Genomic DNA, 22,743 nt, shown 5'->3' with positions numbered 1-22,743 from the left:
TCCTGGGACAGACAAGGAGGGAATTTCCTTGGTGCAGAGGGATTCTGAGACGATGGTCTGAAAACATAGTTCCTCATGGTGCTCGGTCTTTGCAATGATAAGAAATAGAAGTTTTCAGATATTAACACTTGTTGGGTAATTTTGGGGAGAGCTTCAACTAGCACTTACACTAAGTATCTGAATCAATCTTGGCAGCACAGCTATAAAAAGACCATGTCTTACATGTCTACCTTTTGCTTTATGCAAGGCTGTGTAATTTATTTACAAACAAAAATAATTCCCGCACGTAAGTAAATAAAAATAAAGAATTATATCTAGAAATGACAGTATCTGTTAATAAGTTTACTTACCATGTTCACAGCGCAGTCCAGTACGTCCTGGTGGACAGATGCACCGAAATTCACCAATACCGTCCACACACGTGCTTCCAAAACTGCACGGGTTTGAAGCACAGTCATTAACATTAATTCTACAATCAGGTCCAGTGAATCCCTCTGCACATTCACAAAGGAACCAGTTTACTCCATCAACACATTTGCCACCATTGTAACAAGGGGGCGGATGACAGTCATTGATGTCATGTTGACAATGTTTTCCCTCAAAGCCATCCTTGCAGATGCATTTGTATGCATCTCCGGTATTTACACAGGTGGCACCATTCTGGCAAGGATTTGATTTGCATGCACTTGACTTTGCTGTAAATCACCAAAAAACAAAATTTAGAAAAAAACTAAAATTTAATTATGTAAAAAATTAATTGAAAACCAAGTACAATTCATTTGCAGAATAATGCACAACTCTACCATCACCATTCTTGAAGTTTTTGTTATATCAGTGGAATTGTTTATGCTAGCTGTGATACCGACTTAACATGCATGAAGTAATATTTACTCACCAATGTGACACGTTGTCCCTTCCCAGTCTGAGGTGCAGTGACATATATAAGTATCACCAAGATCCTGACATGTTCCACCATTACGACACGTTGTATGATCACAATGACTGTCCTTTAGGTTGCAGGTTTTGCCCTTCCACCCATCTCTGCAGATGCATTCAAAGTCTGCCATTCGATCTAAACAACTTCCGTTGTTATGACAAGGACTGGGACTACATTCGTTCTTATCTGGAATGGTAAATAGTGGCAATCATAAAATATATGTGCCTGTGATGCTGAACACTAGTTAGTCTACAACCTAGTGCTTCTGTGCAAGAGCCTTCTACAGGTTTCTAATTAAAATACAACTTACTTCTTTCACAAATGTCTCCTTCCCATCCTTCTTTACAAATGCACTGAAAGGAGTTGACTTTATCCACACAAGTGCCACCATTCTGACATGGATTAACTTTGCAGTCATTTATATCTGTTAAAAATTGAGATAACGAGGAATAAAAATGTGTACGATAAATGAAATGTGGTATACTGACATATAACATACATATAAACTCACTCTCATGGCAGTATTTTCCTGTGAATCCAGGATCACAGTTGCATTTGAAACCACCTTCTGGAAGACTGACACATACTCCATGGTCACCACAAATTCCTGGGCTGGTAGAAGATGCATTTCCAGTTTGCACCATGCAGCTGTCGACATCTGTAACATACAAATTTTTGTTGTTGAACATGTAGTTTTATTGTATGATGTTCTAAGCAAAGAAGAATGGTGCCTAGTTAGTCTAATGTGCCACAACCAATTTCATGTACTAAATATGTGTCAATGAATGCCCGAAACTGATGACCATACAGTGTAGTTGAGGTATAAAAGTAAAAATTGTATTGAGAAAACTAGAATACCAGTACAGATAATTTTTAACCACTCACACAATGCAAAATATAATACAACTTTTAATGGTGCAAACATGGGCAATTATAGGTAATGAGATTCTAACAGAGGCTCAAACTTTTAAAGCGTTCAGAATGGCTCTTTCGGAACCTGGGGCAACATTCTTTTTGGTATATTTGTTACTGGCTTTAGCTCATTTCTCTTCACAGCAGGGAGCCACCAGACTCCCTGCTGCCTCTTCAATAACACCAGAGCTGTAGTACATGCATGGGCAATAGATGTGGAACACCTGTTTCAAATTACCTCGTACACTGGGATAAACAGCAAAGACAATGTTTATTTTAAGGGTTGTGCTGATAATTATAAAGGCCTTTATATTGTAGAAATCACTTAATCAACAGGAAAGTTAATGCAGTTCCAGTACTAAATTATGAAGTGTGACATGTTACACAGAGAGCAAATTATGCATTTGATATAGTTGGTGTCGGAGGCCACTATTTCTTAGGAAATGTTGTGCATAACAAAACATACTTAAGTAAAAGTTATTAATAGCAAAAAAATACTAATAAATGGTATGAGAGGTGTTAAAATGTGGTACTTACTGTTGCAAGGAGGATTGTTACACTGTATTCTAGGTGTACTGCAGTTTTTTCCTTCCCAGTTCTCAGGACAATGGCAATAGTAATCTGCTTGAGTATTGAAACACGGGGCAGAATTTTGGCAAGGGTTTGGTGTGCAGTGAGCTGGTTGAATCTGAAAATTACAATTTTATTTGCATTCTCTCCAGAAGCATAAGATTTGCTACACAATAGTAGTTTACATGAGGCACATTGAATAATGCCAAATGAATTGTAATAAGGAGCACAAGACCATTTAGTAACTTCACGGTTGCTACTGCACCTACCTCACACTGATCTCCAGTGTAGCCAACAGGGCAAATGCAGCGATACCCATTCACCTGATCTGAGCATTCTCCACCATTTTTACAAGGATTACTCTCACATTCATTGATGTTTGTGTGGCAATCACGTCCTGTGAAATAGTAATTACAATAGAAAATACATCCTCTCAATATATTTACTTGCTACAGGAAAAAAAAGAGTAAATAATTAACACAAAAGAATAAAGGTTATAAATAGAAATTAAAATGTTTTTGGCATCTTAATTGCTCCTCAAAATGTAGATTCTGTGTCGAAGAGATACAGACTGTTGTAACAAGGAAACAAATTCTTATTACTGAATCTTGACCCCTTACACAGCTTCTTCTATATTATTTTCCATTATTAAAGCATGCTAACTTAATGTTGTGAATGATTTACCTGTAAAGCCTGGCTGGCAGGCACAGTGGTAGTCATTGACAAGATCTATGCAAGTTGCTCCATGTTGACACTGGCCGACACAATCATTAATGTTTAAGTCACAGTTTTGTCCTTCCCATCCTTTCCTGCATTTGCAACGATAACTTCCAACAACATTGTGACATGATACAGCATTCTTGCATGGATCAGGGTCCTGTTGGCATTCGTCTGCATCTGTGAACCATATAGGTATCTTTCAGTACACTCAACCTTTTGATTCTTCACTTTTTAAGGACCATGTGAAGATAAAGTGTAATTAACTGATAAATTTTAAGTCCACAACTTGTCACTCGATATTTATGGACACCTTTTATAAACAGGCATAGTCCGGAACTTTAGAGCTTATAGCATTGGAAGAAAGATTCCTGGGATTTGTCAACATATATTTGAAATACTTACTTACATTACAGAAAGAGTGAACGATAAATAAATATATAAGTAGACTACCTACTAATAATTCAAAAATTTTAACCTAGTCATGTGTGTGAAAACTACCTTTCCAAAATTTTTCTTATACTATCTTGGCAAAAAAGTGTGCATTATCTAGCTCTAAGGAGTTTCTGATTAAAAATTGCTTTATTAATAATAATGTATTATATTTGGTAGGTCTGACTTTTGTACAACTGAAACCCTACAAAAATTATAAACCAAGTAGTGGTAGTGTAGTACAGCAATAAACTGCAATACCATAAGATTTTATTTACACACAACTTTTTAAACATAACTATAATACTTCATAATTACATACAAATATATGTCAACTCACCAAACTGACATGCATCTCCTTCCCATCCAGGTGGACACAGGCACATGAAACTATTCACCTGGTCAACACATGTTCCACTATTCTGGCATGGTGCTGAGGCACATTCATCTATATCTGCAAGAAAATGAAATAAACTAGATATGTCTTTGTTTGAAGTCTTTCCTTTCTTATACATGTGACAAAAAAATTGATAGTTCAGAGTTATTACCTCCAGAGGTAATACAACAATAAAATATAAACGGCAATCTATTACAAACACATAGTTCTTGGTACGATTTATAATAAACAAGTCCAGAAATGGGGTATCAGTAAGTAAACATGTTACTTAGCAATTTCTGTGTTTATGCTCCTTGTGAGAGTAAGTCAGTGGCCTATAACAATCCAAAGAAGGAGCACACACAACTGCATTGTATGTTTTTAAATGGCTGGGCATATTATTTTAAGGAATTGACAGATTGATTCTTCCAAATTTTCGTTATCATTCAGCTTTGGGAGAGTGAAACTGCTTAGTTTCAGTATGGAAGTAGAAGCTTTTACAGATGCCTCGACGGCGTAGTGGTACCAACATTGTCTCTATAGACTTGGTGGTTGTTGCATTATATACCCACGAAGGGGTCATAGTATTCACTGAAATTGGTGGCTCTCATAACCAATTGGTTTCTTAGGCGAAGAACTCCAAATTTAATACTGTTCTGGCGTATATGGAAAACGTCCGAAACGTCGCGAACACAGTGCAAAGACGTAGCTTATTTATACGCGATGAAACTACCGAAAGGTGTGAGGAACCGAGAGCAGCTTTTGAGTTCAAGGTAGTCTATCTGCAGTATCGCTTTCCTAAAGTCACGTAATTATATTGACATTATACTTTTTAAGATTGTTATTGTAAACACGATTAAATGCACGGTATTCGGTTGATGTATTGTGTTGGCAACACAAAAGAAATCGCATAATTTTGTCAACGATTTTCACTGTACTGGTTTTTTTCTCCCTCATAATAACCCATCGGTTCATCATCAACGCAGCGAAACTGGAAACATTCATTTTCTTTGTTCATTTTGCAGTCGTCCGTTGTCGCATCTTTTATATACTGTACTTCTAATCTCTCGTCTACCTGCTTCACAGAGACCTGCTTATTGGGAGCTTCAGTACATGATATTTTGAAAACACGGAGTCAAGAGTTTCGCAAGTTACACAGGCTACATTTCAACTGAACAATGCGATTACTTATCGGTGGGAAAAATAGTCAACATTCCAGTGTAGTTAGTTCGATGTAGTGAGACAGTTTGTAGCTGAATTTCGGATCGTTCATTAGATTAACATATCCGATGAAATGCCATTTCCTACATGTTTGTAAGCAATTATATTTATGTATGGCAGCTCTGTTGAGAGATTGCATTATGACTAACTTTAACCGATTCACATTATTCCAATATAGACAGCTTGGTCAAAACAGTAGGCATTCTTTAAACATAACACATACTGCACTGAGACATTAGCTTTAATTTTGTTTGAATTTGAAATTTATATAGATATAAACAGTGAAGTGTCGCAGAAATTTACACCGTTAGTCTCTAATGTGGGCGATTGCCATTGCCATTGCCATTGCACCTCATAGGGTTTATTCCCGTTCCATTTGTATACGAGGGCTCGTGGAAAGAATGCCTCTTTGCGCGCTGTAATTAGCCTAATTTTGATCCATAATGAATTTTCACTCTGCAGCGGAATATGCGCTGATATGAAACTTCCTGGCAAATAAAATTGTTTGCCGGGCCGGCACTCGGGTCTGGGACCTCTGAATTTCGTGGGCAAGTACTAACGACTTTGTTTTTTGGAGAGAGGAAAGGAGGGGGTTACAATCTCCCCTTGTAGCCTTTCTTTCTCTCTCTAATAGTGCCTTCCATGGTAGATTCTCACGCTACAGACTGTATTTTGTTACGGCGTAACGTAAAATACTCCTCTTCAATAAAAGAAACAACCAAGGCTCCTCGTCAAACCAAAAAAAGGAAAGCTTAGTTTCAAAGTTAAAACATGATAGGTCTTCCGAAGCACCCGACTGAACTATCCGACTCACGACCCGGTCTCCCAACTTTAGTCTTATGTCGTCAACGCATTCCCAAATGAGCAATACACTTAATGCCTGTTCTAGAAACTTTGTACGTAGACTTTCTCGCGTGTTGGTATTAGGCTGGTATTACACTGTCGAATTTCTTTGTCCAATATCTTTGTCAAAGATATTTGATGGTGTAATTGGCAACTTTGTCAAATGTCGTCCAATATTTGATCAAATCTAGGGCCTCGCTGCAGATTTGATCAAGGAAGTCGCTTGTCTTCTGTTCACTGCAATGTGACATGTTACCACATGAAGTGCTAGCATCGCTGCATTCTGTCGTCTGTAGTGTTTTTATAAACATTGCCGGTAAATACAATTGGTGTGTGCCGACAATTACAAAATTAATAGAGATGTATGAAGCTGATGAGGCGCTTTACAACGTGAGCACGCCGAATACAAAAATAGATTACGAAGATTGGAGACCTGACCTGACCTGACCTAACCTAACCTAACCCTCTCCTGTAGCAAGGAATCGGAGTGTTATAGTGAGCCTGTTTTCTGCAGATGTAGCAGTTCTTAAGTGAATATTGTGCGTTGTGATATGAGGATACACTTCATTGAGCACATACAGAAATGTATGCTCATCTAATTTTTAAGTAATTGGTGTACGACCTGACGTCTTCCACCATAAGCTCACTTAACAAGTTTTGTTGAATGCTTTTATCGTGTCGTCGTAAAACCCACGGCTTCACCAAGGTATGTTTCCTTTTTTCCCCCCGCTTCTCTTCCGGGCGTGCATACAGTGCAATTGTGGTACATGCAACTGCTGCGGTTAATAACAAGTTGTTGTTGTCAGCCATCTTGAACTTGGACGAAAAATATGATGACAGTGTAATACCCCTTCTAGCGCATCGTCAAATGTCTTTATCAAATATATTTGACGGAATATCTGATCAAATCTTTAACAAAGAAATATGATAGTGTAATACCGGCCTTACGCCTATCCTCCAGCGTCAGCCAGTTCAGATTTTTTCAGCGTTCCCTTTGCTCTCTCCTGTGGTTCAAACTTTTGACAATTTCACCCGTCGATCAAGAACTCTTGGCGCTTTATGCCGAACCTTTCTGCTTCATGCGTCGTTCTGATTCTGATGGCTCCTGTTTATGCTGTATTTTTCATGGATATCAACGCAAAATTTGTCCCAGACTGAGAAATTTTCTATCATACTCTCCTATATTTCCAAGGAACAAAGTGAGTTTCCCTTTCTTCCGTGAAAATTTGGGGTTCTCGCGCCACTGCTGACAGGGGACGTCTGCGGCGACGGGAGAGGCGCAGTGCTGCCGACTTGGATCGGCGAGATGTGAGCGTGCGGAGCGGTGGCAGCGCTGCAGGCGGTGATTCCCCCGACCCCCAGCCCCGGGGCCCGCACCAACGGACCCACTATCCCTCCTCCGCACGCCCACCGGGCCCCGAACCGCCAAGCCTGTTATTTCCTCCGGACAAGCGAGAGGGTTAAATTAATTGGATTCCGTGGCAGTGGCATGCCCGGTTACCGCCTTCCACTGTGGCTCGCATGCAGGCAGGCTTCGAAGAAAGCGACTTTACTTCCTCCCCACTGAGGAATTCTGCGCTCAGGTTTTCAGACGACGGAGAAAAGTTACGTCGCAGTTACCGTCGTTGTCTGCTGGCGATAATTAACAGCTGCCATTGTGCATGCTGTCGCTACTCTTGTTTATGTCTGCACCATTCCGGTTTCGGCGGCCGCTTCGCCGTCTGGCTTCCGCCTACAGAAAACGCCTCTGAATATTGCCTTCAAACGTGAGTTACCTGTTCAAACAGCGCAACCTCTTTTGTATAAAGTTAGTATTTTGGGCCTGTGACAATTCGCGCGATTTTTTTCTAATTTTTCTGCCACTGCAAAACTGGCGAATAATATCAAGTGGCGAAAATAGAAGATAAGAAATAAGCAAATATAGACTATGGCAGTATCATTACAAAGGAAATCTCCAACGAAGCCCCCACACAAGTGGTAGTAGCGTGGTGGCAATTTATATACATTGCGTAATTCAAGCAAAATCTTGTTTTTTGCGCTTTTCCACCAATAGAGACAGGAAACATCAGCACGAAATTTTGTGATTATAATATTGCTGTAGTCTTCAAAACCCAGCAATAGACTGGCGAAAGAAATCAAAATAACGAAATTTTTATTTCCCTGAAGAAATAGGATGTCAACATGCTAAACAGTTTTACATGGTTTTCGGCAATTTTTCAAAGAATTTTTAATCCTGAGTGGTCCTTTTACAAACACAGGTTTGCTTAAGCTCGCTGAAATCTTTTTTGGCTGCTACATAATGATCTGTGTGACTTTATTGAGCTATAAATGCATAAAATTTGTTGAACACTATGGCGTTATGAGATTGTTATCTTATTCCAACTCAGTTTTTGTTACATGTCCGCCTCCGAAACTGAGTGGTCAGCCTGGCATGGTTGCCGTGTGAGGGACACGGGCTCCATTCCCGGTACTGCGAGGGATTTTCCCTTTGTGAGAGGACTGGAACGGAATCCATTTTCTTGAATGAGAAGTGGCGGCTCCAAGGTCTACTAACCCGACAACCCCCCTCTCCCCGCCCACGCCTTACCGCGTTCAAATGACGCCTTCGGCTGAGGATGAGACGGCGTTCGGTTGGGCCCGACTGGCTCTCTGTGGCCAGAACGGCTGTCCTTTGTATGTTTTGTGCGTCTTCTTATGCACCTCGCTCATAGATTTACAGTTCGACAATTTTGACATATCTTCCATTGACCGACAAGTAAGTTTTTCATTGAGTTTAGTCGGGATGTTTCACACATTCTTTTGGTTAATTCAACGGATTCGAGTTCCACTAACAGCGACGAAAGTTTACGCCTCCTCCCATATTTAAAGCTCGCTAAATTTCTTGTTCTTCATGGTGGTGATGATGATGATGATATTTGGTTTATGGGGAGCACAACTGCGTGGTCATCAGCTACCTTATAAAGTCCCAATAATCACACGATCCAATTCTTTTCACAGTCCAATCTAGACTCTGTCATGAATGACGATGATGATGAAATGATGACGACAACACAAACATCCAGCCCGCGGGCAGAGGAAATCCCCAACCCGGCCGGGAATCGAACGCGGGACCCCGTGATCCAGAGAGAGCAATGCTAGACAGTAGACCACGAGCTGCGAACCTTGCTGTTCATCTGTATGCCGTACTATCCGACTTTTACCAATCATACGCGAGGTTATAAAGAGTGGAATTACTATTGCTCAGTGCGAAGACGAGAGAAGTCTGCATCATTCAAAATGCCTTATGTTGAACAAGAAAGAAAGAAAAACCTCAAGGAAGATTTTAAGGCCATAAAAAAGAAAAGATATTTCACGGATAATGGGAAGATCCTCATAGACAAGCAGATACTCAAGACAATACCGAAAAGTCTAAGGAAACATTACACGAATAAATGAAAGAGAGTGGATTTCCACTATACGGACGAGTTTAAAGCTGAGACAGAATGAGTTGCGGAAATAAAAAAAGATGGTATTGGTGAAGCTAAGTGCGTTCGAAAGAAAATGTAAAATAAAATTTACAGTTCCTGGAGGCAGAAAAAATTCTTTATTGGTCAAGATCGCAATTTATTATATTTATTGATTACCAGTTTCGGCTGAAACTGTTAGGTATCTTAGATCACAAGATAAGAAAAACATTTTTTCTTCGTACAGTCACAAACTGGTGGAACATATCGTCATTAATCTTGTGCAAAATGCATAGCTCAATCTTATTATACACCTCGTTGAAACATTCATATGAAATCACCCGTAACTGGAAGATCGTGACATCCACTGCGTTAAAACATTATATCAGATAACCTCCACCTAGGTAGAGTGAGATCACAATTAAAAGTCTATTACCATAAAGCAATACGTAATTTTCACTCAGTTGTATAGCATATTCACTGTGAAAGTACTGTATTATGTGTTTTCTGGTGACTTAGTATTAATTGTGGTCTCACTCTGCCCTTGTGGAGATTATCTGATATAATGTTATTACACAGTGGATGCAACGATCTCTTGGTCATGGACGATTTTACATTAATGTTTCATAGAGTGGTATAAGAAGACTGAACTATGAAGCCGGCACAAAATTTATGACAATGTGTCCTACCGGTTGGTGATTATATGCAGAATTTTTTTTATCTTGTGATATGAACGTGGCCAAAAACTTTAGCAGAAACTACTAATCGCCGGCCGGAGTGGCAGAGCGGTTCTAGCCTCTTCAGTCTGGAACCGCGCGACCGCTACGGTCGCAGGTTCAAATCCTGCCTCGGGCATGGATGTGTGTGATGTCCTTAGGTTAGTTAGGTTTAAGTAGTTGTAAGTTCTAGGGGACTGATGACCTCAGAAGTTAACTCCCATAGTGCTCAGAGCCGTTTTGAACGAGTAATCAATAAAAATAGTAAATTGCGATCAAGTCGGACAAAATATTTTTTATGAATTCAGTAAACACAAACAATTACAGATCGCGTACCTTCTACTTGACCATATAAAGGAGTAACTTGAAATAAAGTAGTTGTTCGAACGAAGGTCAATATCATCAGCGAATTGCAGAAAACATAATGTATAAAGTGCAAGGATACCCTGTCAGAAGAAAGGAGAAAGACCTTCAGTGAAAGAACGCAGAAATTCGGGGAGGAGGCGAAGATGGAGATGATGACGATGGATAGGGAAGCCAGTGTTAAACTGCGCCCCGCGGCCCACAAAAGGTCAGGGTATACAAGGAAAAATATCCAGTAGGTCGAAGCGGACGCGCGCATTCAGCACAAGACACCCCCGTGGAGTGTCAGAATTGAGCCGTGGGGTGAGTCGTATGCGGCAGGTCGCGCACGCTGGTTCGGCAGCCAGAGCGGTGCGGTGCGCTGCGCCTGCGCAGGAATGCCGACGCGAGGCGAGGCGAAGCACAGTAATTCCCCATCATCTTGCGGTCCAGCTCTCACGAGCGGCTCCTCCACCGGCGGAGGTAGTTCCAGAACAGTAAATCAGCGCAACTAGCAATTACCTGGCCTCTCTTTCATTCTCTCTTCGTCTACACCGGCGCGGCTCGGTTCTTCGTAATTCTGCTCGCCCCTTTGTTTTCCTCCGGCCGTTCCTCACCCCGCGCCTTCCTCTGAGGATCTCGATAGGCCCTGGGGCAGCGCTTATCCGCTCGGCTTCATTACCGTCGAGGGGCTGGTAGCCCCTCCCCCGCCCCCCACTTCATTGTTGTAGCAGAAGCTGCGAGGGGAGGACAGGAGGCCTTCAGCCGGCCACTGGGGTCGGCCGGGGCGGGACCGAGTGGGCAGATCTGCGGCAGATAGGCCCCAGCCCCGGCGGACTCTCTCTGCTTGAAGATCGCCGCTTCTTCCAGAAAACAGACCGCCTCCCAGGCAATCTCTGGAACGAATTATTCGTTTCATAGTTGTGGCTCGGTGGCTCAGCGGTACAGTCCAGACTACTCATCCAGTGGTCACAGGTAGCATCCCTGGTCAATCATAGGATTTTTATCAGTCATTTATCACTTCTTTTCCTTCTGGGAATGTTTGCAGATGTGAAAATGCCGAGTTGCACCATGGTTCGGAATCCATGTTAAACAGTTAAGTCCCCTTGCAAATGGCTGGGTAAGTCATTTCAAAACTGACAGGAAGGCAATGAAATCTTCCAACAGGACCATATGTACATCTACATCTACATTTATACTCCGCAAGCCACCCAACGGTGTGTGGCGGAGGCCACTTTACGTGCCACTGTCATTACCTCCCTTTCCTGTTCCAGTCGCCTACGGGAGGTATTAGTAGGGGGAAGAAATATATTCGATACCTCATCCAGAAACGCACCCTCTCGAAACCTGGACAGCAAGCTACACCGCGATGCAGAGCGCCTCTCTTGCAGAGTCTGCCACTTGAGTTTGCTAAACATCTCCGTAACACTATCCCGCTTACCAAATAACCCTGAGACGAAACGCGCCGCTCTTCTTTGGATCTTCTCTATCTCCTCCGTCAACCCGATCTGGTACGGATCCCACACTGATGAGCAATACTCAAGTATAGGTCAAACGAGTGTTTTGTGAGCCACCTCCTTTGTTGATGGACTACATTTTCTAGGGACTCTCCCAATGAATCTCAACCTGGTACCCGCCTTACCAACAATTAATTTTATATGATCATTCCACTTCAAATCGTTCCGTACGCATACTCCCAGATATTTTACAGAAGTAACTGCTACCAGTGTTTGTTCCGCTATCATATAATCATACAATAAAGGATCCTTCTTTCTATGTATTCGCAATACATTACATTTGTCTATGGTAAGGATCCGTTGCCACTTCCTGCACCAAGTGCCTATCCGCTGCAGATCTTTCTGCATTTCGCTACACTTTTGTAATGCTGCAACTTCTCTGTATAATACAGCATCATCCGCGAAAAGCCGCATAGAACTTCCAACACTATCTACTAGGTCATTTATATATGTTGTGAAAAGCAATGTTCCCATAACCCTTCCCTGTGGCACGCCAGAGGTTACTTTAACGTCTGTAGACGTCTCTCCATTGAGACAACATGCTGTCTTCTGTTTGCTAAAAATTCTTCAATCCAGTCACACAGCTGGTCTGATATTCTGTAAGCTCTTACTTTGTTTATCGGGCGACAGTGCGGATCTTTATCGAACGCCTTCCGGAAGTCCAGGAAAATGGCATCTACCTGGGAGCCTGTATCTAATATTTTCTGGGTCTCATGAACAAATAAAGCGAGTTGGGTCTCACACGATCACTGTTTCCGGAATCCATGTTGATCGCTACAGAGTAGATTCTGGGTTTCTAGAAATGACATGATAGGCGAGCAAAAAACATGTTCTCAAATTCTACAACAGATCGACGTCAGAGATATAGGTCTATAGTTTTGCGCATCTGCTCGACGACCCTTCTTGAAAACTGGGACTATCTGTGCTCTTTTCCAATCATTTGGAACCTTCCGTTCCTCTAAAGACTTGCGGTACACGGCTGTTAGAAGGGGGACAAGCTCTTCGGATTGGTGACTGCTTGCTTTAGTAGAAACTAACGGTCCTCTCAGGCTTCGCACCGGTAGCACCATGTATCCACGGCTGGACGAGTCGTTTCGCGTATAGGCTAATTAGTTTAAGAGCCGCTGCATACAACTATGATTAAAATTCAGAAGACAACGTCAGCTAACAGAATATCGAAATTGTCATATAACCCAAACGGCTTAAGCAGCACATAGAAGGAAAGTTATTAGGAGGCATGAATGTTATCCGTTCCATAGATAATTGGCGCCTGGTGTGATTTCTCATGAAAATGATGGGACCCGCGAGGTACCGCAGTGCCTGACTGCAGTGCCAGTTCAGCATGAGCTACACTGTCTGTGTGACCTTTTCTCGAATTTCTTTCACACTCCTTAAATATTTACACTTACCTAGAAATCTGTTCTTATTAGCTCAATGCCTGATACATGCTGCATCGAAGGTCGTTTAGGAAATTAGCAGTACGTCGCAAAGAGCTACCGGTAGCGGTAGCTCGCAGCGTCGTGGCGCTGCAGACGGGAGGCCTTACACCCATCTGCTTTGCCCACATTTAGGGGACTGATGACATCAGATGTTAAGTCCCATAGTGCTCAGAGCCATTTGACTCGTTGGTATTGTTGTAGGAAGCAGCTAAGTAGGAAGCTGGTACTCACTGACGAGGCAGGTGGGTCCCGTCCAGCCGGGCGCGCACGTGCAGTTGACTTGTCCGCTGGCACTCTCCTGGCACGTTCCGCCGTTGGCGCAGGGCTCGGTGGCGCACGGGTTGTCCACGACTTCACAGTTGAGGCCGGAGAAGCCCTCAGGGCAAGTGCAGCGGTACTGGTCCGGCGCCGTGTTCTCGCAGGTGCCTCCGTTCTGGCACGGATCCAGCGTCCCGCAAGTGTTCAGGTCTGAAACGAGAGAAGCGGCAGCATTTCAGTGGCGAGCTCATCTCAGTTTCCATGTCGTAGATGGCGTCATTGACTGGTCGGAACCAAAGGTCCGCTGTCGACGTCACAACGAACACACAGGAGAGGAGAGGTACATGTTTTGAGGGGTGGTAATATTAGTGATACTGAGCAAAAAAAAGTCACATGGACATACGTCCTGCTCTTAACAGTTTCCGAGGAAACTAATAAAAGCAGTGGGGAAAGGGGCAAATGCAGGTGATAGTAAATGAAACACTGTGATCTCATGTTTCGTTTAATTATGTACATATTCTCCCAAAAGGTGTTCGATAAGTTCACCGTCAACTGCATTTCATTTTGTAGCTGTCGTAGACAGCTGCTATGTTGCTGATCTGAGCTGTTTCTCACGATCCTTTATTTGAGCAAAAGCATGTAAAATACGAGCGAGAAGTTCTTCCTCTGCGTCCATTCCGCGCTTGTAGACTTCGCTCTTAAGCCAATCTTACAACAGTACGGGTAATTTAATGCAGTAAGATCGGGTGACTTCGGTGGCCAAGAAAAAACTCCACGACTGTGACTTTCAGACAGCTGTATATCGGGCACGGTTAAGATAAGGACATTCATTTGAAGTTTTTTTTTTCAGAATCATCAGTTTTACCACCCTCCAAAGCATGTACCTTTCTTCCTGATCACTCTTTGTACACAACAATGGGAAAAATGTCGACACCATTTTACTGGCTATGAAGCTGCGTTACTGTGGATTACACTACTTAAAGAAATTCAGCAACCAGCTCCTTTTTGCGTATTTTTATATATATACCAAGATGCGCTTCGAGCTTCCGCCCATCTTAAGTTGGTGTAATACGCATTTAAATCTAAACGCCGTTAAAAACATCGACTGCAGTGTGGATGCTGCAGCAGTCCTGTGGAAAATAACAATTTCATCTACTAAATTTCAGGAGTTGTTATGTTAAATAACATTTAGAATAAATATGTATACAGCTCGTGAAGTGCAGGAGATAAGCAAGATTGTTTTTTTGCGCAGTACTGCTGTAAATATACAGTATTTTCGTCTGTCTACTCGCAAATTACACTACCCTGGCTACCATTCATTTTCTGGAGACGCAGCACTTCTTGAAAACTATGTTTTGGAAGAACCTCTATTACATACAGACGAATAACTGCGAATTTGAAATTTGCATCATAACTGGGCCGAATTCTGAAGTTTGTTGATGGTTCTCCTTTGACATTATCATTCGAAGGTGAAGACTAAATTTTACTCTTTAGTTAGAGAAAAATATACCTCTCTTATAATGCAAAATAGCGACAGTGTAAGCACGATGATAAAATATTATTGTCCCGTTTCGAGGCAAGGAATGAGCACAACTGCGTAAATATATCGGTAATAGGAGTGCGTAGTTTTTTTCATCCTGAATGGCTACGTATTCTCTTTCTAGAAAATTCCTCTGACTGAGTAAGTAACTTGAAGAATTAATATTCTAGTTGCCGAAAATTGATCCTAAGACTACGAGGCCTATGCAGGAAACTGGGTTTCAAAGCAATAGCTCAGTTCATGGAGTTGTACTATGAGGGTGAACCAAAAAGTAATAATGAACATATAATAGAGGATTTGGTGCAGATCATGGCCTGAAATGTTGTCTACACAACACTGCCAATGAACATAGTCACCAAACATTTGTAAACATTTGCACCGTCGTTGAACCCAGGCTCGAAAACCAATTCGAAAAAAAAATCAGAGTTTTGCTTTTTGTCCCATGATTTTAAAGCTATTTTAATCTCATCCATGAAGGTGACACTGTAATGGACATCGGTGATGTCCGGCGTTGAGTGAAAGAGCTTGGTAACGGAGAAACAGACATTGTAGATAATACTGCAGCTGGCGGCCTACGACACCTGTTACAGATACCAATCAAGGATGCGCTAAGCCGGCCGGGGTGGCCAAGCGGTTCAAGGCGCTACAGTCTGGAACCGCTCTACCGTTACGGTCGCAGGTTCGAATCCTGCCTCGGGCATGGATGTGTGTGATGTTCTTAGGTTAGTTAGGTTTAAGTAGTTCTAGGTTCTAGGGGACTGATGACCTCAGATGTTAAGTCCCACAGTGCTCAGAGCCATTTGAAGGATGCGCTGATGAAGTACTTCGAGGAGACAGACGCATTAGAGTTTACAGTCAACAGCTTTAAAATCATTCTGCGAAAAATGGGTCAAGAAGCAAACCTGGAATTTTTCCCAGCTAGGTTTGATGCCAGGATACAACGCTGGCGTACATGTGTACAACTGCACTGCATGTGGAACGGTGGCGCTGTGTAGAGTATAGTTTAGGCTACGATATGTACTAATTCCCTGTTATGTGTTCATTATTAAATTTTGTAGTCTACGATACGGAAGGCATAACTTTTTGATGTACCCTCGTACGAGAGGTAATGTCTGGCAAATGTTAAGCACGGGACTTAAATACGGAGTGAAGAACGTGGGAGCAGAGTACGGAAGCCGCAGCTTGTTCTCCGGCCCGCGCTGGGGTCCGCCTCGGGAACGGCGAGCGCCGCCGACCTCGCACTGGCTCCAACACCGATTTTGTTTTGTTTCCGCCGCCGCCAGGGCTCGCCCAGAAGGAGCCGGACGCGCGCCGCTGCTCCCCACCTCCCCGGCCCAACCTTACCGGCACAGCGGGGTTACTCGGAGCAAGGGTAAAGGGGCAGGGAAGTTTTCTCTCGAAATAATGATCCTCCAGTTAATAATCGTGCGCGCGTTCGTGGCTCGAATTAGCTGTGGATTTGTGGCGGACCCGAGCATCACGCGAGAGAGGGAGAGGGACTGAGAGAGAGAGAGAGAGAGAGGGAGGGAGGGAGGTTGCTGCTGCTGCTGCTACAGACCACTATGGTCCCAAATTACTCGTGCCGCACTCGCGAACGTGGCCAAATTTGGGCGGCGACTGCGGCACGCTGGTCACGGGACACGCAGCCCAAGAGAGAATGCCAAGATCGCACGCGCTCGCGGCTGGCTAATCACAGCGGCGCCCTCCCGCTGTTGTTGCTGTTGCGATGGCGTCCCTAGCTATTCCCAATCGAAAATGGCTATCCGTCGAGCAGCAAAAACAGAAGCCGTATTCATCGCCGGGCGAGGGCAGACGCGGGGCTTTGCGGTATACACAACCGCCATCACGTGCAATTGGAAGCAATTTCGTGCAACGAATATCATCCTGGCATAATTCGATTGCTCGGTCTGTCGATCGCGATGCTGACCGGCTCCCTCGTGGACTCTCGCCGCGAGGGGTCGGGTCAAGAAAAGTGGGAAAAAAGGAGTTCCGCTAGGGACTAGGAGGAGGAGAAAAGGAGGGGCGAACCGGAATTACGCCAGCTGAGTCCATCTCGGTGCTCCCGCGACCTGCAGAGAGTTCGATTACGATGTGCAGAACACGTCGTTTCTGCATTAGCGAAACTCGTGCTCCGGCTACCGGAAGGCTTAATCACGCGAGGCGGTCATCGGCGGGCGGATCGCTCTGCAAGCCGGTAGCGCTTAGCCAACTCCGCCGACGCGGAGATTAGCACGTAAGGGAGGGGTGCGGTGGGAGAGCGAGACGGAGGGACTGGTTGCGCTGTTAATACGGGAGCAAGAGGGACTGCCGGGTCGTAAATGGGGCCCCTCACATCGTATTAGCAAAGCGTTTATTGCGCTGCAAAACGGGCAGCCGCGCTGCGGTCGGAACAAGTGCCGACATTGTTCAGCCGCCGTTTAAGAGCCAATACGGCCCGAGATTTAACAGCAATAAATGCAAACACTGTTATTAAACCAGTTAGAATTATACGAGAGTGCTTGTTCTTGCACGCAGCTGTCGTCTGCTCGGGGCGTTGAAGACGTATCGCTCTCTAATACCCGCCTCCGGCTTGCCTGCTCGGAAAAAAAAATTGTGAAGCTGCGTAGCTCGCAGCGAACTTCTTTACCCTTTTGCTGACAGCACCTTTATACTGAGCAAATGCACATACTACGAACGCCGTCCGAGATGTCTCCCACCATTTGTCTCCGTAGTTGCGTGGTAGCATTCTTGCGAGAAGCATTGGTATTTATGACACAGGTCTTCCATTTGATGGTGAGCTAGCAAAGAATTTTTCTGGCGTCTGAACATCTCTCAGTGTCTCTATAAATCGGTGTTTTGTGCTCTGCTGCTCGGCCAAGAAAACTGAATCGCCGGGAAAGTATAATCAGAAATGTATGAGATTTATGCCAGTCTTAGCTGATGGCGAATGCATCTCTGCCCACGAACAAGTGTTTTGTGACGCTACCACGAGCTGGAGTGACAGCTTCTTTAGTTAAGATCTACAGATCAGATATATTGGCTACGTACGGCGTGTTTAGAAAAGAGTAATTCCATTTCAAAAGACTGTATTTCCCAGGTGAAAAAAGATAGAACTTTACGTATAGGATACAATATTTTTGTATTCAAAAGAACCACTAAGTATTACAATTGCAGGGTACATCTTTCACTTGCATGTCCTTCAAGGCTAACAGTGTGGTTAAATATATAGTGTTTCTATCTGTAGAATCGTTACTTCTTCTACGTGATCGACGTTTCGGCCCCTCTGATGGGATATTCTTTCGGATCTTATGGTGTTAAACTAACCACGAACACTAGAAGATTAGATGCGCCGACACGTAAATTCATAGACGAGATTTTAGTGTAACATGATGCAGCCTACCATCCTAGAAGATTTTACCTTCATTCTCTAATGTGACTGCACCTTGTAGACATATGGAAGCGCTCTACTTTAATTTGTCTCCGATTCCCAGTATCTCAACCCAGTTGAAAATTTGTGAGACCGTGTCAGTCACTGTGTTTGCAGTGAGAATCCTCCGTCACGCATCTTTTCGTTCCCTGCCGGAATCTTCGCAGACGGCATGCTAATCGCGAACTCCGGGATGACATTTAGCGCAACATGTGAGCTAGCGATATTGTCCGTAGTCCCACACTCACTACAAAAAAACCTGTCCTAAGACCACCTCCTCCGTACTTCACTGTTGGCACTACACATGGTGGCAGGTCGGTGTTCTCTAGACACTCGTCAAACCTCAACCCTTCACCTGGATTGCAACAGGGTATAGTATGGTACGTCACTCTAAATCACTCGTTTCCAGTCATTTACTGTCAAATGGAGTCGTTGATTACACCACCTCAATCGCCGTCTAACATTTACTATAGAAAAGTGTGACTGTTGAGGAGCTGAGTGACCACTGTAGAGCTGATCGACCACTGCTTCCCATTCCACAGTCATTATGCTAACTGAACTGATGGTAGCACTTTCGTACTCATGAGTGATTCTTTTCGCTGATTACGTGAGAGATTTTAGAACCAGCCATCGTAATGCTCGACGGTCCCTATCCATCAGTACATGATGTCTGTCCGATCTTGGTTTAGCTGTGACTGTTCCTTTGCATTTCAGTTTCACTATCACATCACCAACAGTTTACTTGGGAAGCTTTACAAAGTTGGTATGTCCCTCGTGGAGTCATCTCTCAGGTGACGTCCAATTACCAGTCCACGTTCGAAGTCACTGAGCTTTCTGCTGTTACTACTTCTGTACTAAGAACAGAGTAGTATCTACTTTCTTTAATGCTGGCTGATCCGCCTCTTGTGACATATAGTGGTCGATTCCTCATTACGTCGGGGCGTCTGCATACTTTTGCTAAGGTAATATATGTGTCCATCCCATCTATAAGAAGAATTTAACTCTGTTGGGTGCAGTGGTGTCTGTAGGGCAGCGCTGCACCACGTAGAGGTGTAAGGCGGACACGTAGCGGCTGGCGACTGTGGGAAAGAAGCGCAGAGCAGAGGCGAGTGAGTGGCGCCCTTGGCAGAAAGGCCAGAGCGGTCTGGGCGCGGCGGTCAGGAGCAGCGGGTGCCCTTCTGCGCCGCTGCGGTTTACCGCACGGGCGCCTGACGCCCGCCAGCTACCGTTCGGACGATCGCCACGCCGAAAAATTTGCCGCTCACCTGGTCGCTGCCCTCCAGTGGCGCTCAGCTAAAGGTCTGCCACAAGCTCGCATGGGCACTCTCGTAGGCCGCTGGCTCCCGTTCTCGGGGGTACAAGTTATAGCTCTCGATGGTCCAGGATAAATTCCTAGCCTACCTGGAAGTCTGCAATAAAACATTTCCACGTATGTCATATTGCCTGTAAAAGTATTGTTTCGGCCACTGTTGCAAGTGGCCTTCATATGTGTAATGTATTTGGCACTGTAAAAGTGCCGTTTTCAACTCTTATGTAGGTAATTTCATCCTGCTCATAGTGTCAGTTTCTCAGGAATCTGCTTCTGTTGGAGGGCGGGCTACAGAGTTGCTAGGCTCTCTATACGGCTCATTGAGTCTGAAAGAACTACACTGATTAGCCACAGCATTATGACCACCGGCCTACTATCGATATAAAAAAAACCATGCGATAGCAGCGTCACATGGCGAGGTTTGATTTCCAGTCAGCAACACGCTCGGTTCATGTAGTATCAATGAGCGTGCGGCCCGTGTCTAGATGGGGAAGGCGTGCAATCTATCTGAGTCTGACCGAGGACTACTTGTGATGGCCCGGACACTCGGCACGAGCACGGGAACTGCACGACGTGTCGGGTGTTCGAGGTGTGCTGTGGTAAGTGTCTTCAACAGGTGGCGACACCATGATGAAACCACGTCCAGAAATCGTGGGGTTGCGCGGCGATCCCGAACAACACCATACACAATTCACGAAAGTTTATCAGAGTGACGCAAGACACGCAGAAACCTCTCGACATGCCGGATGTCGTCTAAAACACTGATGCCATGTACCTTCATGTGGACAGAGTAATCGTCGTACAGTGAGTGATTCTTATACAATGCCAGGTTGAGATTCATTGGGAGAGTCCTTAGAAAATGTAGTCCATCAACAAAGGAGGTGGCTTACAAAACACTCGTTCGACCTACACTTGAGTATTGCTCATCAGTGTGGGATCCGTACCAGGTCGGGTTGACAGAGGAGATAGAGAAGATCCGAAGAAGAGCGGCGCGTTTCGTCACAGGGTTATTTGGTAAGCGTGATAGCGTTACGGAGATGTTTAACAAATTCAAGTGGCAGACTCTGCAAGAGAGTCGCTCTGCATCGTGGTGTAGCTTGCTGTCCAGGTTTCGAGAAGGTGCGTTTCTGGATGAGGTATCGAATATATTGCTTCCTCCTACTTATACCTCTCGAGGAGATTACGAATGTAAAATTAGAGAGATTTGAGCGCGCACGTAGGCTTTCCGGCAGTCGTTCTTCCCGCGAACCATACGCTACTGGAGCAGGAAAGGGAGGTAATGACAGTGGCGCGGAAAGTGCCCTCCGCCACGCACCGTTGGATGGCATGCGGAGTATAAATGTAGACGTAGATGTAGAATTCAAGAGCGATAGGCTCGTGCAGAATCTGTCTAGATGTACCAGGGTAGAAGTACCTGATTTAAACGAACGAACAGATGAAAATGATCAGCCATTAGAGCTTCTAATTCTTTGTGGAGTCGAAAAGAAATGAAAACCGCCGTACAGCAAGACTGTACTACATCCCGACGCAGACGATTACACTGCTCAGAGGGCTACTCAAACAAAGTGAACAAAGTATATTGGGCATTATTAGAAGAGACAGGCAAAGAAATAAATGATTCAGGAAATAGACTAGAATGGAAGATGCAATTATGACTGTCAATAAAATGAACTTCTGGTGGGCGGGAGGTGTAATCCAATTAATGGGTGATAAATGAACCCATGAAGTCCTTTGGTGCGTTCTAAAAGATGAGGTAAGGCCCAAACGACGTTGCAATGGAAGATAGATCGAGGTTGTCAGAAATAATCCAAGTGGAGCGCAGATGCATATAGCTTAATACATGGAAAAAGTCTTGAGGAGACCTTGAGGGAGCAATGAATGTCAAACGACTCATGATGATGAAATTGTAATGTCTTGGCTGTTACCAGATATGCTATGATTTGCACCACTTGTTTATCTCATGTCTGTAAAAATAAGTTCATCTGTTGATACGGGCCGGCCGGGGCTGCCGAGCGGTTCTAGGCGCTACAGTCTGGAACCGCGCGACCGCTGCGGTCGCGGGTTCGAATACTGCCTCGGGCATAGATGTGTGTGATGTTCTTAGGTTAGTTAGGTTTAAGTAGTTCTAAGTTCTAGGGGACTGATGACCTCAGAAGTTAAGTCTCATAGTGCTCAGAGCCATTTGAACCATTTTTGTTGATAAAGAACTTGTCGTTTTGCCAGTGCTCCCTGTAGCGACAACTTTTCAATGGAAAGTGGACCTTTGGTAAATCTCTGGCATGACCAGCATTGATTGAAATAATGAACACAGTTCGCGGGTTGCTTTGTGAATAAGTCAGTATTTTCGTCGCTCATGCATCAGCGCCAGGTAGTCCGAGATGCCAGAGCAGTAGTGTGCTTAATGTAGTCGACCATCACAACGGTCCGATCTCTGAAGCTCCGCAGGTGACACTTTAATTGCCAGTTTTCCCCCGCAATGGAGACAAGTCGCTTCAGATCGTAACCAATTATTAAGGCAGCTTGCTTCTAACTTGAAGCAACGTTCATTGCACGTCACGCTTCTTGGTCAACAGCTTGAAGTGGTCCCCAGATGTTATCCGAAAATATTGACACTTCCCAGCAGATGCGCACAGAGAAATGATCAGGTCTAATCAGCGTAATTACGCCGGGCTTCGCGTGCTTCCGTTCTTGGCTTGCTGGCAACCTTCGATGGTGGAGCTGTCGAACTTTAACTGGAGGATCTGACTTGTCTCGCCGAGACGACG

General features: G+C 44.2%; 1 protein-coding gene across 1 annotated transcript in view; it reads right to left on the bottom strand.

Moving 5' to 3' along the window:
• LOC126266832 (protein jagged-1b) overlaps positions 1–22,743 on the bottom strand; it is a 521,463-nt gene that overhangs the window by 9,377 nt on the left and 489,343 nt on the right. The window contains exons 7-15 of the mRNA XM_049971392.1: positions 13,697–13,933; positions 3,909–4,022; positions 3,104–3,316; positions 2,689–2,816; positions 2,387–2,537; positions 1,449–1,595; positions 1,248–1,361; positions 896–1,123; positions 351–695 (exon numbers count right to left, since the gene is read on the bottom strand). Coding sequence (XP_049827349.1) covers positions 351–695; positions 896–1,123; positions 1,248–1,361; positions 1,449–1,595; positions 2,387–2,537; positions 2,689–2,816; positions 3,104–3,316; positions 3,909–4,022; positions 13,697–13,933 — 1,677 coding nt within the window. The remainder of the gene's footprint in view (positions 1–350; positions 696–895; positions 1,124–1,247; positions 1,362–1,448; positions 1,596–2,386; positions 2,538–2,688; positions 2,817–3,103; positions 3,317–3,908; positions 4,023–13,696; positions 13,934–22,743) is intronic.

The sequence above is a fragment of the Schistocerca gregaria genome, chromosome 4 (assembly GCF_023897955.1).
Source record: "Schistocerca gregaria isolate iqSchGreg1 chromosome 4, iqSchGreg1.2, whole genome shotgun sequence".
Lineage (NCBI taxonomy): Eukaryota > Metazoa > Arthropoda > Insecta > Orthoptera > Acrididae > Schistocerca > Schistocerca gregaria.
This window is presented reverse-complemented; position numbering and strand designations above follow the sequence as displayed.